Source organism: Drosophila hydei, unplaced genomic scaffold (assembly GCF_003285905.1).
Source record: "Drosophila hydei strain 15085-1641.00,03,60 unplaced genomic scaffold, DhydRS2 tig00000001-arrow-pilon, whole genome shotgun sequence".
Taxonomy (NCBI): Eukaryota; Metazoa; Arthropoda; class Insecta; order Diptera; family Drosophilidae; genus Drosophila; species Drosophila hydei.
This window is the reverse complement of record NW_022045643.1, coordinates 3,951,119-3,966,487: the sequence shown is the minus strand read 5'-3', so window position 1 is coordinate 3,966,487 and position 15,369 is coordinate 3,951,119. Positions and strand designations below refer to the sequence as shown.

At 45.1% G+C, this 15,369-nt stretch overlaps 1 protein-coding gene across 6 annotated transcripts; it reads left to right on the top strand.

Moving 5' to 3' along the window:
* Nucleotides 1–211: 211 nt before the first annotated feature.
* On the top strand, nt 212–14,910 carry LOC111594846 (early endosome antigen 1). Of its 6 annotated transcripts, none has more exons than XM_023308319.2 (10): nt 212–506; nt 9,835–10,697; nt 10,760–11,862; nt 11,920–12,259; nt 12,311–12,351; nt 12,409–12,683; nt 12,737–12,937; nt 12,996–13,167; nt 13,668–13,895; nt 13,961–14,910. In XM_023308319.2, the coding sequence occupies exons 2-10, from the start codon at nt 9,848–9,850 to the stop codon at nt 14,207–14,209; spliced, it is 3,459 nt and encodes a 1,152-aa protein (XP_023164087.2). In that variant the 5' UTR covers nt 212–506; nt 9,835–9,847; the 3' UTR covers nt 14,210–14,910. The 6 variants fall into 6 exon arrangements, with proteins under 6 accessions (XP_023164087.2, XP_023164084.2, XP_023164085.2 ...); XM_023308316.2 differs by having other exon boundaries at nt 212–510; nt 9,839–10,697; XM_023308317.2 differs by having other exon boundaries at nt 212–510.
* The last annotated feature ends 459 nt before the right edge of the window (nt 14,911–15,369 follow it).

The following is a 15,369-nucleotide window of genomic DNA, read 5'->3' as shown; positions in this document are numbered from 1 at the left end:
AATTTAAATGACGCGCGTTATGGGCAGCACTGGCAGATTCAAGTATTGCATAGATTCTGTTCAATCCATGTAATGGTCACACTGTTTGCCGGCTAACCGGCGTCTGTAATGTTTACAAGCAGCTCGTTAGCATGCTGTTAACAGCCACTGTTAAGTTGCACGAATTTGTTAAAAAGAGAGTCACTTAGCAGTGGCGTCGCTTACAATTGAGATTAATTTAACAGTTGCGTCGATGTTGTTGGCCTGTGCGGACGTGTTTTGTGGTCGTGCTGTGTATTATAGTGTTGTTTACTGAACTGGTTTTGTTTGCTTTGAAGCCTTTAAATGCGGCCCCTGAAATAAAAATACAATGTTTTCAAATTAATCGATGTGCCGTCCAATCTAAATTGTATTTGCTGTAGCTGCTGCTGCTGCTTGTGTGTCCCGTCGCTTGTGCATTGCCAAGACAACAAATTTCTGTTCAAGCCATCGATTTTTCGCGCTGTTTAAAACGGGCCTCTGTGTGTGTACGTGAGTATGTGTGGTTCGTGAGTGTGCGAGGACCTTTTATAAATACACACACATATAAACATAATTATAAAACTCAGGCAAGCGGCTAACAAAGATCCTGGACGCAGCAGCGCGCCATTGAAAACTGCTGCTCAGCTGCCGTCCCGACAGCTGCCAGGCTACAACAACAACAACAATTGCAGCAACAATGCCCATTCACCTGAAGGTTTGAGTGTGTGCGCGAGCATAGCTGTATAAGTCTGTGTGTGTGTGTGTGTGATATTTGTGCATACAATTTGCACATTTTCGCGAATCCCAAGATCGACCGTCCACAAAGAACGCAATTTGCCATCCAAATTTATTTTATTATTTTTTTTCGCATACACACGCCGCGACGCGACTGCGAACGGGAGCAATAATAGAATTTAACAGACGTCCAACTCCAACTTCCCAAAACAAACGCAGTCACAGCGAAGCGTGTGTGAGACAGATAGAGAGAGATATATATAGATAGAGATAGAGAAGAGGCAAATTATGCCTTGGGGGAGCCGCTGACATTTTCATCAGCAGGAACCAGCAGCAGCAACAGCAACAACACTAACACTGAATACGACAACAACAACAGCATTGACTGAGTATCAACGTCGACGTCGACGTCGCTGGCACAGTTTTTCCTGCTGCTCTCTGTGGGTGAGTAACAATTTTTTTTACAGTTGTAGTTGCGGGTAGAAAGTTGTTATCGAATATGATGGGAGTCCAAAAGAGCGACAGGGATTGGGAACGGCAACGGCAACGGCAACGGCGATGGCGATGGCGACTGAGTTAGACAGAGGGTGGGCGTTCAGGCTTTGGGTGTCGCTTTAGCTGTTTGCTCTTGCGGTTGGCTTCAGCTGGCGTCGCATAGTCGAGCGCTGCTAATGGCTTTCGTTTGCTTAGCGCCCGGGTTGAAAGGTCGAGACAGCGCTTCCTGCTGCTGCTCACTCCTCACTTCAGACTTCTCGCTCCTCCCAGTTGCCACTTCATTTATGCAGCGTCAAAACTAATTTTGCGTGTGTGTGTGTGTGTGTCGGTTGCATGACGAGCGATAATCGATTTGCAAGCAAAAAGCAAACGCAAGCAATCAGGAAGAGTGCAATTTCAGTCAATCAATCAATCAATCAGTCAAGCTGTCAGTCAGTCAGTCAGTCAGTGAGTCAGTCACTTGCTCCGGTTATTAAACATATACTTTGCTTAACATATCCATAAGCTAACGATTGGGCTAATGATGAGGAACGGATGTTCGAAGCGCTGTTAATTACGCATCCGCGACAAAAGCACTGATGGCGCCACCTGGCGCCGAGCGGCGCAAGGGGAAATGTGCCAGCTAAAAGAGAGTTTGCATTTACTTCAGGAAAATACTAATTAAGCTTCATTAATCCATTTGACGTTGGAATTAATAGAGAAAATTGGAAATGGCGACGCAGTTTAGCGAGTGAATAAAATGAAAAGCAAAAGAAATGCAAGATTGGAGAGTTGAAATGTTGGCAAATTAACAGTTTTATGAGAAAGACGACGTTGGCTGCCTCAGAGGAAAATTATATAAAATAATATCAAATATAAGAAGTTAAATTTCATAAACATTCAAGTAATTCAGTTTACAATCAATTTAAATACAATTTGCTGCGACTTATTAGCTCTTAAGTCCCTTTCATATGCATATGACTGACTGCTTTGATACTCTGCACACAGCTAGCTAGACACGATTCAGTTAGGGAATTCGTGTTATGTAGTTCGATCTACAGAGTAAAAACCTTGATTTTATCAGCTATACTATAACTTTTATTTACTAGTATTGACTTTATGTACTTTCCCAAATAACATTTGTCTGACACATTTTTATTTTCTCAATAATTAAATCTTATCAGAGCCATCCGAAATTTGCCAGCCTTTCTAGTTGCATTCTAATGTGTGTGGCCTGTTTGTCTTATCGACGCTGATAACGGGTCTTATAAATAGATATATGCATGAACGATTACCCGCAATTCTGTATAGCTAAATTGTTTCGTATACTCGTTTTCCTCGACTGCACTCCCCGCCAAAGCAATTTGATTCTGATAAAAAAGGCAGTCATTGAAACTTGTTTTTCGAGAGTTTGCGAATTTTTTAACAATCGACATTTTGCCCCCTGCCCCCTGCACCACTCTCTCCTCTCTTCTACTTCCCTTGATAAAGCTGGCTATCAAATAAAGCCCATTAACATAAAGCGTAAAACTTGTCAACTTTTTGTTTCGTTTTGTATATGCTGATATGTTTATATAAATATATCTATATATACATAAATTAGCTCTGGCTTGGATTTGTTTTTTGATTGCCAAATTTCAAGGTCGGATGCCCGCTGAATCGAAGCAGAAGCAGAGCAGACCCTGAGAACAACTGAAATGAAGTTTTTATGCTCGCTCGCAGAGTGAAAAGAGTATATACCTGTTCTCTGTCTGTCTGTGTACGCAGCGAAACCTTGGCAACTCAGACTCATCTCTGTTTTCTTATACACAATTCCGTAGTCTTTAGTGCTAGGAGTCTCTAGAGTTAGACCACTTCCAGAATTACAGTTCTATCAAGTAAAACTTAGCTGCTTTTCCAGCGTGAACGAGTATTTTGCAGTCAGTTGAGCCCGACGGCAGCGCTCTTATTTGTTTACACACATTTAAGATATTGTTTGGCTCAGCTTTTGTTGAAGTCTCAGTTTGCGTTGCACAAAAGGATTTGTGGCATTGCATTTCAAGTTGCGTCTCCTGACAAAGGCGAAGGCAAAGGCAAAGGCTCTCAGGCGAGACATCTGGGCGTCTGGCACGCCCACGCCTAACCCCAACCAGTTAGCCAAGTGTGTGGCCTCTAAAAATGCTTTTCTATTTTCGCTTTGCCAAGAGACTGGTCAATGGTCAGCTGGTCAGTTGTAGACGTGGCCATTATATAGCTCTGCACTTACTGCCACGCCCCCCTCGAACGCCTCTTGGCTTGAGTGTCATGTGGCGCATGCCGCTGCGGAGCCCCTTCAAGCGTGAAGTGGGCTTCCCATAGTCGTTGCTGCTGCTGCTGTTGTTGTTGTTGCTGTTGCTGTGATTATATAGTTAGTTATATGTGAGCCACGATGGGTAAGTGCAGGCAGGCATCGTTATATATAAAGTGTATGTCATAAAGAGTTTTTATTTTTCTTGCCGCGCTTTAAAAGAAAAATGAAGCGAACCAAAGACTTTCTCTGCCATATGACAAACAATTTCGGCTCTAGACGTAATTGCCACAGCAATGAGCTGTTAATGAAATCAAATAGACAGTTAGACAGACAGGCAGTCAGACATACGGACACACAGTTGGCTAGTTAGGAGAGTCAACGCTAGTCATCGTCGTTCCTATATGAGCCGAACTGTGCCCCTTTCGGCCAGGCCAATGAACGATCCGCCCTCGGAGCAGCTTAAGAAAAATTAAAGCAACAACACAGTTTTTTTTTTCTTTTATTATTTTCTCATTTTTTTGCGGACTTCTTTTCAGTTCTTTGCCTATTTTTGGTCCAAAAACAACAGCAGCTAAATAAACAACACACTGTGCTACAGGGTTTTGGGAACGAGCCATTCAAACCTGAGACATTTTTGGAGTTTTGTTCTGTTGTTTACTTTTGTGTTATTGCTGAAGAAGCCAGATAAAGAAAGACACGTTAAAAGGTGTGAATTTGCTTGTTTTTTAATAGTAAGTATAAGTAGAAGTATTTGTGTGGGCACAAGAATTCGTGGCTTAGCCCATAAAGCATATATTTATATCTAACTGAGGCAAATTATAAGAGGAAGAGACGTACTATCATCTAGCACGAGTAGATCTAGCAAATCAATATAGAAGAATACAGTTATGTGAGCATTTATATCTATATGTAAATATATATATATATATATATATATATATATATATATATATATATATATATATATATATATATATATATATAGAGTGAGTCATCAGCTTTGCTCTACTTCTACTACTAAAGTATAGTTAGACAGCAAATACTTAATTATTTGTATAGGAATGCTAGTGTAGGATATCTCCTAGTTGTGCACTCCCGACTCTAGTACTCGCTCTTGTTATAAACTTATTTTCAACCTGTTGCAATCGGAGATATATAGATTACGCAAAAGGCGAATTAACTGATATACACGTGTAGGACCACGACCATTAAGTGTTTGTTTAGAAGCTAACAACTTGTATATGGATTTCGTTAGAGCTAAAAAGGCTAGCGATACACACAGAGAGCATATAGGCTGGGGCTAATTGGATTGTATTGTGTTGCACAGTGTAATCTGTGTGGCACACAGCTCATGATTCTATGACTTGGGACGATTTCAACGCAAGTTCTTTTTGCCTCGAGTTTCGTTCGGTTGTTCGGTTGTTTGGTTGTTCGGTTGCTCAATCTTCGACTTTCAACAGATGCAAAACGAAACTTTTGCGTGCCGCATTTGCCGTTGACTGAGAAGCCGCCGAAAAATTGTTTATAGTTTATGGAACTGGGCAGCAATAACAACAGCAACAGCAACAGCAACAGCAACAGCAACAATAACAACAACAGAAACTTCAAAAAGCGCAGCGATTCAGTTGGTCGCTTCTTCCTGCTACTTGCTGCTTGGCTTCTTGTTGTTTAGCTCAGTTGTTGTTGTTGTTGTTGTTTCCCAATACCCAGAGCCGAAGTCGCGTTCGTGACAGTCCAGCTGCTCATGCCAGACTATCGCCCTCCCAGCCGCCCCCTCTCCATTCACTCTCTTCCTCTCTCTCTGTCTCTCTTGCGTCGTCTGCGTTCTCTTTGATTCATTAAACACGCGCCCCCAACCCTCGCCACGCCCCCTGCCATTGCCCTATGCACATTGAAAACAACTAAAAAGAGGAGGAGAAGGAGGAGCAGCAGCAGGCGCGTCTAGCGTCGAAAAAAAAAAACAAATTAGAAATCATGCTTGGGCTGTGCAGGTGCAACGAAATGAAAACTCCAAAACAACGAAAGAGAGAGAGAGAGAGAGCATGAGTGAAGGGGGCAAACAGAACCCGGAAGATAGTGTGCCTCGTTTGACTCGCTTGCCTCGGCCCCAGCCCAAACCAAACCGAACCGAACCGAAAAACTCTTTGCGCAGTTTTCAATAGCTGTCCCCAGCTAGAGGCACAAACAGGGCGCGCAACTTGCGACTGCAACTCATTATAACTGTGAAACGTGGCTGGGGCATGCTGCAGGGGCCGAGGCAGCGAGCCATCAAATGCGGGCCCTGGCGGGCCTCCGATTGTAATTCGCGGCACAAATGTTTCACTTCATTTGTGTTTCGTGGGTCGTCGTGCACAGGAAGTGCTGCAGTCGAGGAGGAGTGTTCAATAAACCCAAAACGGGGCGTGGCAGCTGCCCCCACACACGCACACACACATTCAACTGTCCACCTGTTTAGCGCAGCGTGAGAATTCGCCAGCGCAGCTGAGTCGTTGGTATCAATTAAAAGAGTCGCGACATTTGCATCCACCTACCCAAAAAGTAAACTGAGAAGAAGAAGCGTTCCAAACAAATTGTTCGGAACTGGGAGCAGGCGGTGGCAGGGGTGGGGCAGGTTCCTGCTAGAGGGGGTCACATACAAGCTGCTCCCCTCCACTAGACAGCACAAAATAAATTGCCATAAATGCGAGGCATGGAAATAAATTGTTTTCAATGCAGCTGCCACAGCAACAACAATGAGTCGAGAGAAATTTATGCAAGTGAACGTATTTCCCTCTTTGATATATACTCGTCTAGATACATGTATATATATATATATAAGTTGTCCAACATATGGCGCAGAATTTGTTATGGAGCTAAACTGAGAGAATGAGAGGGCCAGAGAGGGAGGGAGGTAGAGAGGGGGAGAGGGGGAGAGGGAGAACACATAAACATATTTCTTAAAATATGGACAAGTTGTTAAAGTAGAACTAATTCGAGTCGGAGCCAGCTTATTGTCGTGGGATGTGCTTTATGAGCTGATAGATCTGGTTCTGAAGCACTCATAAAACTCTGGTTATTTATCATATTAGATTATATCATAACAAATCGTATCATATTATTAGAAAAGGAATTGAAAGTTAAAAGAGCTGCCCAAGATACTTTCTTCATAGAGAGTCCAACGTTTATTGATTTTACTTCAAGTATGACTTTAAATGGAAGTAAATTTATATTCCTTATATGATGATACATTTTTCCATAACACAACTTGTTATATTATATCTGGCATTTAGACAGTATTCATGCAAAAAGCCTTTCCAACTGTTTTCTTGGCTGTAATATTGATTGCAAGTCAAATGACTTGGGCTAATTGAAATTATCTTTAAGCTAAACCAAATGAACAACATTGTAGCACAAATGTATATAGATACAGATACATATATAAATATATATAAATATGTATATAAATATATATAAAAATATATATAAATATGTATATAAATATATATAAAAATATATATAAATATGTATATAAATATATATATAAAATTAGAGAATTCATCTTGCTCTCTGCAAATGATGTTGTCTTTTAGAGAAACTATGCTGGGCACATGTGGCCAGATCTTTTATTAATTTCATCTCAATTTTCTAATATGTATTTAGACTTTGTGATTTGATTTTGATATCATTAATCATGGCTAGTCATAAATATCGTAGAGCTTTCTTTTCGTTTTGTAATATGTTTTTTCCCATCGCATCTGCATACGAATTGTGCTGCTAATGCGCGTTGCATTAACTGGACGCTGAACTGCTCGAGCAGCGGAGTCAAATGGCTGTGCCGCAATGCGTCTGCGTCTGCCTCTCATTTGTCGCAGTGTCATGGCTGTAACCCCTGACCGCAGTCCCTTCACCCGTCCACTAGCTCCCCTTCCTGATAGCTCGACATGCGAATTAATGGGCAAAAGCTACGCAGCACAGAATTTGCAACTATTTTGCGCCTTTTCGCATTTTCGCATCAACGCGCCTTTTCAGCCAAGTTAATTGCAGTTTTTGTTGTGCTGCCCTGTTTACCAGCTGAAAGAGAGTATATGCTGACTCATTACAAAAACTTGCGAAAACTAGATTTGATTTGTTGACTCTCTAAATTTGCTCAACATTTGAGTAACATTTTACGTACTTCATTTTAAGCAGAGTATTAGATAGTCTATCATAGCCGGTTGTTTTATTACTGCTTTAATTAACTCGGCAATGTCGCCGCCAGTTCTGGCTGCGTTGGCTTCATTTTTGCGCTGCGAAGCGCCTTAATCGAATTAGGCAGCAAAACGCTGCCTCGCAGCCGCAAGTTGAACTCAGCAGTTGCTGCACTCATTGATTGGAGTTAATGAGCCGTAGAGACTTCATACAAATATATATACAAATATATATATATATATATATATATATATATATATATATATATATATATCCTATCTCTGCAGGCACCTGCTTCTGTGAACCTAGCCAAGCTGATGCAGCTCGAGTTGCAAGTTCCGGCTTATGCAAATGACGTCGCTCTGCCTTGGCATAGAATCGCGTTGCCATCGACAGCTCAATCTCTCGCATTGTCAGGGCCATGTGGATCGATGCGCAGCGACAACTTCATTTGCCGCCAGACACTTGAAGGGTTCGATGGCAAGATGCTGCCGCGCTGTCTGTATCTACAAGATACTTTTTTCAAGCTTTAACAATTGAGCTACAACTGGGTATGTGTGTGTGTGTGTGTGCTTATCTGCTTTATGGATATGGAAATGGCAACGCTTTTCTTGCTTCGCTTCCTCGCATTGCCGCGCTGCGAGGCACAAAGTCGCCGCCTTGTGCGACACTCAAAGTCTGCCTTCGTCTGGCTGGTTGTCGCCTTCTGCTCGGCGCGCTTGAAGTGCCCTTCATTAGACCTCTGCCATCCACTCTGCTCAGCTGCGCCTGCCTGCCTCTGCACCACTTCATCGTAAACGGGCTTTAAGGCCACTTCTAGGCAGCTTGTTTCAGCCTTTAACATGTTCTAGCCAAGGTCGTTTAACAGGATCGTGCACAAACGGGTTTGGCAACTTAGCTATGCTGTGTGCCTCCTCGCCCATTGTGTGGCATCCAAAAATTGTTTGCAACAGCTCAACGCAATTCACAATTGCAATTAGCCACAAATGAAATTCCAATTAACTACAAATTAGAGCAGCTTCATTATGTTTTCGCTTTTGCCGATGGACGATGATGAAATCTTGGAAATTTTGCCAAAAAAAAAAAAAAAAAAAAAAAAAAAATAAAGAAAAAAATAAACAATCTCTGGCAGTGCGCATAACAAAGCAGATACTAATGATGCGTGTTTGGAGCTGAGAAAACAATAGCAAATGGGTGAAGGTGGCTTAAGACGAAGCTTAAATGCCCTAACTTGGATTATAATAGGCTATACCAAGCGAGGGTAGTTTGAAAACTGTTGGCAACATACAAATTTGTATATATAATACAAATTTCTATTATATATAAATATATTTTGAGGCATATAAAAGCCGAATTCAACATCAAGTTCGAACTTTAGTTAGTCAGGATTGTCTATGGTTAGCAAACTAGTTTGCCTTAGGGCCAGGTCTATTCTTTCCTCAAACTAGAACTCCATGAACTTTCAATAACAGCTAAAAAGTGAGCAGATCCAGCTGAAATAATGGATTTTTCTGATTTGCCACTGCACATAAGATCTGTGGCCAAGTGGCAAATGCCACATGTCAGATTTATAAATATTCTACAACTGTTGATGCTGATGCTGATGCATGATGCATGATGATAGGCTGTGAAATGCATTGCATGGCACAGAACAATGCGAAAATGCAGATGCACCGAAATGCGGCACGAATGGCAGGGCGAGAGACTGGCTGCTTGAGTGTATGTAGTTCTATGGGTCAACAAATGTTGGCAATTCAGCCAGGCGGGCTGCTCATAAGTTATGGGTGTCAGGTGTGAACTAGTTTAAGTCGATCAAGAGCCTGGCCCACCTGGTCGTCAACAGTCAACAGCTGTCCAGAGCCGTCGCAGTAGCTGGCAGATGTGGACACAGAATGTTGCATGTCCAACTTGACCGCAAAAGGCTGAGAATAGGCAGCCCGGTGGGCCGAGGGGCAGCAACGGGTTCTCGCTGTGGCATGTGGCATGTGGCATTCCCCATTTGCCAAAAGGTCGTTGGCGTGTGCAACTTGTTACCGGTGACGGGGCAGGGGAAGGGGGCGCGCGGAGTATATGCAACTGAAATGCCAGCATCCCAAAAATACGCGCGTGCAGCATACAAAATTTGGGTCGCCACGACGTGAATCATTCGACTAAATGCGCTCTCTCCCGCTCTCTCGCTCTCTTTCTAGCTAGTGAGCTGTCATGTCAGGCACGCTGTTCGAGATGGAGGATCCACAGCAACAGCTACAGCAGCAACTGGCCGAGCACGATGCCGAGCAGCAGCTGGCCATGTGCCTGGCCAGCCTGGAGCTGGGCGAGAACGCATCACTGACCGTGGTGGCCAGCAGCACCACCACCAGCACGATAACCACACAGAGCAACTGCGATGGCAGCGACAGCGGCTTGGATGTGCCCAGCAGCTGTTGCCTGTCCCGGGTCACCTTGCAGCGCGGCCTGAGCAGCACCAGCGGCGGCTACACCAGCAGCAATGGATTAGAGGAGATCTACGACAGCTGCGAGCTGCACCTGATGAGCAATGTGTCGCCCAGTGAGCAGAGCAGCGAGTGCTCGCAGCGGACGCCGCCGCGCCGCTTCAATGGCAGTGTCAAGAAGAAGGTGGCCATGTTCGAGCCGGAGCTAGAGCAGCTGCAGTCGAGCACAGGCAAGACGCCGGAGCAGCTGCGCGGACGCGTGGCCAATTTGAAGCGCGCTGCAAGTCTGCCACGCAATGGAGCGCCCACAACAGCGGCCAGGGAGAAACCACGCCTTGCCAACTCCGGTTCGTTCCGTGCGCCGGCCAACGCGGTCACGCACGTGCGCACGCCACGCCCACAGAAGCCAGACACGCTGCCCAGCGCACTGAATCGCGCTCAATCCGTGCAGCGACTGGCGCAGGTGCAGCGCACGCCCTCAGTGAGTCGCGCCCGCACGCCAGGCACGCCCTCCGAGGACGCACGCTGGCCGGCGAACCGTGGCGCAGCCGGACAGCGACGCGGCATGTCTGTGACTCCGGATGTGATGGCCAGTCGCATGCGGGGCAGTCCGGCACCAGGTGAGCCCCTCATACTCTTAGCAATGCTGAACATTCTCTGACTCGACTCCTCTTATTCGCAGGTGGCACTCTGCCTCGCCGCCGCAAGCAGCAGTCCGTGGAGGATCTGACCGCTGGGCGGCTATCGCGCAGCAATTCTATCAGCCGCGGCGCTGTTGTGGATGCCAGGATGACCTCATCGGTCATGGTGATGCCCACGAGTCGGCGCAGCCTGGCGCCGCCTACAGTCACAGCAAAGGTCAATTCGCTGCGTCGCCCACAGGCGCAACAGCTGGCGACGCCTCGAACACGCATCTATCATGAGACGGCGGTGCAAACGGCGCTGACCAGCGAGGATCTGGAACGAGTTTTGAGTGGCGGTGTGCTGCAGACGCGCGCCTTAGACGCCGTGGAGCAGCTGGATCAGAGCACGCAGGCGGAGCCGGACCAGCGCGATCATGAGCTGGAGCAGTTGCGCCTGGAGGTGCGTCAGCTCAGCGGCAAGCTGCAGCGCGAGCGTGAGGAGAAGCTGGTCATGCAACAGGAGCTACATCTCAACACGGAGCGCGTCATGAGCATGCTGGAACTGGCACGCGTGGTCAGCGCCAGCGCGGGCACGCCCACCTCCGAGGACAGCGGCGATGGCAGCGGCCATGACAGCCTGCTCATGCTGGAGTCGCAGATTCAGATGAGCGGCCACGAGCTTATCGAGCGTCAGCAAGAGATTGGACAGCTGCGAGAGCTGTGCCGCGCCTTGCAACAAGAGATGCGTCGTTCGCTGGCCACACAGCAGTTGCTGCTGCAAGAGAAGGCCGCCATAGAACAGGAGTCCAGTGAGCTGCAGGATTTCCTGCAGCACGAAAAGGCTGCCCAGTGCGATGCGCTGCGTGAGCTCGAGACGGAACATTTGTCGGCCAAGGCGCAGCTGGCCAATCGTGAGGAAGAGGCCAAAGTGTTGCGTGACGAGTGCCGGCATCTGGTGCGGCTCAACGAGCAGCGTCGCCAGGAGAATCGACTGTTACAAACGAAATATGCGGCACTAGAGAACAAGTCCCGAGAGCTCATACATCAACAGAACGCTGCCGTGGCGGGCGCCTCCACGGCATTGTCGGGGCTGCATGCACGGCTTGACAATCTGGTGGAGCAGCTGGTGTGCTCCTACAGCATCTCTGAGCAGGATTTGGAGGTGAGTTTGCAAACTACTAATTTATCCTAAACACCAATTAATGACTTTCCCTTGCAGGACATACGTTTCCAGGCGGAGTCGCTGGCCGCAGAAACAGAACACGCGCAGAACGGCCTCAAGCCCAACGGCTTGGATTTGCCTTTGAGTCCAGCAATGGCTGGCGATGCGCTACACACTCTTGTACTCACCAGCGATGGCTCTTTGTCGCCGCAGCGCAATCAATCCTTTATAGCCGCCGTCATTGGTGCCATACGTCAGGCCACCACCCATTCCGGGAAGCGTCTCTCACTGCGGCAGGCGGGCAAGCGACATGGTCCAGGAGCCACAGGAGCAGGCGCCACACATGCCACAACAGCGCTCAACAACAACGAACAGGCCAATTCTAATGGCAACGAAGGTAAAGCATCAGAAGACATATGAAATCAATAGCTAAAATATCTATTTACAGATGATTCCGATTCCACGGAGATGCTTGACTCAGAGACGGAGGTAAGTTTAACAATAGATGCCGAAGTTTCCGACCTTTCACATATGTCCGTTTTACAGCCTTGCTTACTCATGATGGACAATGTGCTGGAGGATGTGGTGCAGCCGGACTCGCACTCGCACAACATGGTCTCCTCCTGCACGGGCATGATCTCGCAAATCGAGCTACCCACAGAGCTGATTAGCCAATGCAGTCAGCAGCAGCAACAGCAGCAGCAGGCGGCAGCCGCAGCCGCAGCCAATAGCGACGACTCACTACAGCAGCTATCGCAGGCCATAACCAATCGCCAACAGATGGAACTGCATATGCACAAGCTCAGCGTGCTGCCCGTCAAGTGAGCAATCGAATTTATTATGTGAAGACTGTATCTAACCAGTTCGTCCACAGCAATCGCGAGCAGTGTAATACAGAGGAGCTCAGCTGCCACGACTCACTGGCAGAGCTCCCCTCGTTGATGGAGTACAGCACGGCACAGGCAGTGGTGGACCAGGTCATAGAGGTGGACACGCTGGTCACCAAATTACTGAAGGTGTTGCGACTCGTTCAGCTGGACAACGACAATTGCATACAGCAGCTGATCGTGGACAAGTGAGTGGCCTTCCAACTGCCTTTGTATATTAATACTCAATTTGCACTCCTCTGGCAGAAACAAACTACAGCAGCATAAGGAGGATATGCTGGAGAAACTAAAAGACCTGGAGGATGTCAATCTGAAGCTGCAGGACGAGCTGATGGACGCCACGCAGGAGCTGATGATTAAGGGCAGCGACCTGAGCGGCGCCAAGGCTGAAATGCAGCGACATCGCAACGAAATCGACGTAAGGTTTTAGCCACGCTTAGCTATATACGATAATTCTTGGATTACAAATATTTTTTGTGTTGCGCACCCTTCGAAGACATTTCTATATATCGTTATATCGTTTACACGCCAGATATATAATCTTATGTTAAACAGTCGCGTTGCAGCTGATCTTATCTTATATGTTAATCGTATTTTTAGTCATACGTATTATTTGATCTAGAATAAACCGAACTCTTGGCCTATTTTACATTTATTTGATTTGTTGCGTTTGCCGTCATCTATTCAGATCATGTCATCTATATCATTTCTTGTACTTTGTTTCTCATGCCAACCATTTGTAAATACACATTCGTAACCGTCAACGGACAGTCCCAGTCACAAATCAAGTACAGAAGCGCACTCTTTCGTTTGAAATGAAATCCGTTAACTAATTGCCATAATGCCCATGCTCCTTGTCCTGATTCTCAACTTGCTTTTGCTGTTGCTGCTGCTTTTGTTTGCCGCTGCTACTGGCAGCGCCTCAATGAGGACATCTGCACGCTGAGCACTCTCTGCAGCAGCTACAAAAAGCTGTCGCCCACCACAGAGTTTCCGCCCATGCAGCTGCTCTCGCCCAACCAGATGCCCGAACAGGGCGACGTCTTGGGCATACTGAATCTGTTGAAGATGTGGCATGCAGACGGACAGCTGTTGGATGAGCGTGTCAGCAGTTACCTGCGTAATGTATGTGGCAATCAGCTAACGGTGAGTAGCTATATATTCCTACCTCCCCATGACAAATAATCAATCAAAATTCATTTAATACACAGGTCAACGTTTTGCCCCACCAGGAAAACAACAATGTGGAGCGTCTGCGCATCTATGCCAACCAGCTGGAGCATGTCAGTCGCGTCCTAGACGATTGCCAGTGCCTGACGGAGCATATGCCGCTGCAGCAACTACGCCGTGACATGGAGATCGTGCGTCTAAATGCCAATTGGACTCAACTATTGGAGCTAGCCGAGCAACAATGCGATCTCAATGCCAACGGTGCGGATGTGCCCACGTCCCGGCCTTGATCTGTGTCAAATTGTTGTTAATTCTCTAGTTAACTAATAGTAGTTAAAAGTTGTTCAACTCAACGTAGTTAGTTAGAAATGTTTGCGTCCAATACGAAGCAAGAGTGTAAAGCTTTAAAGCAGCTGCAAACGAAATTTATTTAGCTCGATATTAAATACTTTTAGCCTCTACAACTAATCTGAACTGTTGCAAAATTCAATTAACAAACTAAATTAACAACAAATTAGTCTTTCATGCAAGTATTATGCCAAAACTAAATTTACTCTGTGAAATTAGATAATTTCTTATTTGAACTTCAACCTGCTCACTTTTAAGCGCGCTCTCAAAGATTTTGTTGCATACTTTCAGGCGACATCAAAATTGGTTTGCCTGAAATGCATTTCAGACGCATATAGAAAAATATAAATAGGAATTTGTCCTGATTGATTGACTGACTGACTGATTGACGATCAATGCTCAGCCTAAATGTTAAGAGCTAAAAGGATCAACTTTTTAGAGAAGCTGCTTTTTGTGTCAAAAATTGAGATTTGGGAACAGCATGTTAAGAAAAGCTGATGTAAAAGCTTATAAAAATGTCATTTGACAGCAGCACTGACATTTATTTTGCTATCGACAAGAGACAAGAGTCTGGGCATTTGAGTTAGAAAAATCTGTGGCTTAAATCACGTAGCAATTTTTAGTTTACAAATTGAAGTTTAATAGAAAAATCAAAACAAAAAATGTATTATAAAAATATTAAAAAGACATAAAATATTGATTATTATTTTCTTTTATTTCTTATTTTAAATGCTGAATTTGATAAATATATAGACAAAATAAAATTTTCTGAAATGGTTTCTTTAGAATTTTTGCAAGGATTTTTTCCTTAAATGGATTTGGCTTAATTGAAATGAAATGGCTTAGCCAAGAATATGTGCAAATCAGTTCGAAACGTTCATCGTATTCATGTCTTTGCTTGCCCAGAATCTATATATATCTGATATATTTTATAGCCAAACAATGTTGTCTCCGTAGTAGAAATAAATCAAATTCAATTAATTTTAGATTTTGTTTCGATAGAAAGTTGTTTTTTTTTTTGTTTTTTTTTTTTTTGTATAATACATGTACAATAAATAAGCATAAACTAAATGTAAAAAAATCAACTACTTTCGTAAAAACA

Coding starts and splice junctions, on each gene's coding strand:
- LOC111594846 (XM_023308319.2), top strand. CDS start 9,848: ATGTCAGGCACGCTGTTCGAGATGGAGGATCCACAGCAACAGCTACAG. Junction 12,352..12,408: donor TGCTTGACTCAGAGACGGAG/GTAAGTTTAACA, acceptor TCCGTTTTACAG/CCTTGCTTACTCATGATGGA. Junction 13,168..13,667: donor GACATCGCAACGAAATCGAC/GTAAGGTTTTAG, acceptor TGCTACTGGCAG/CGCCTCAATGAGGACATCTG.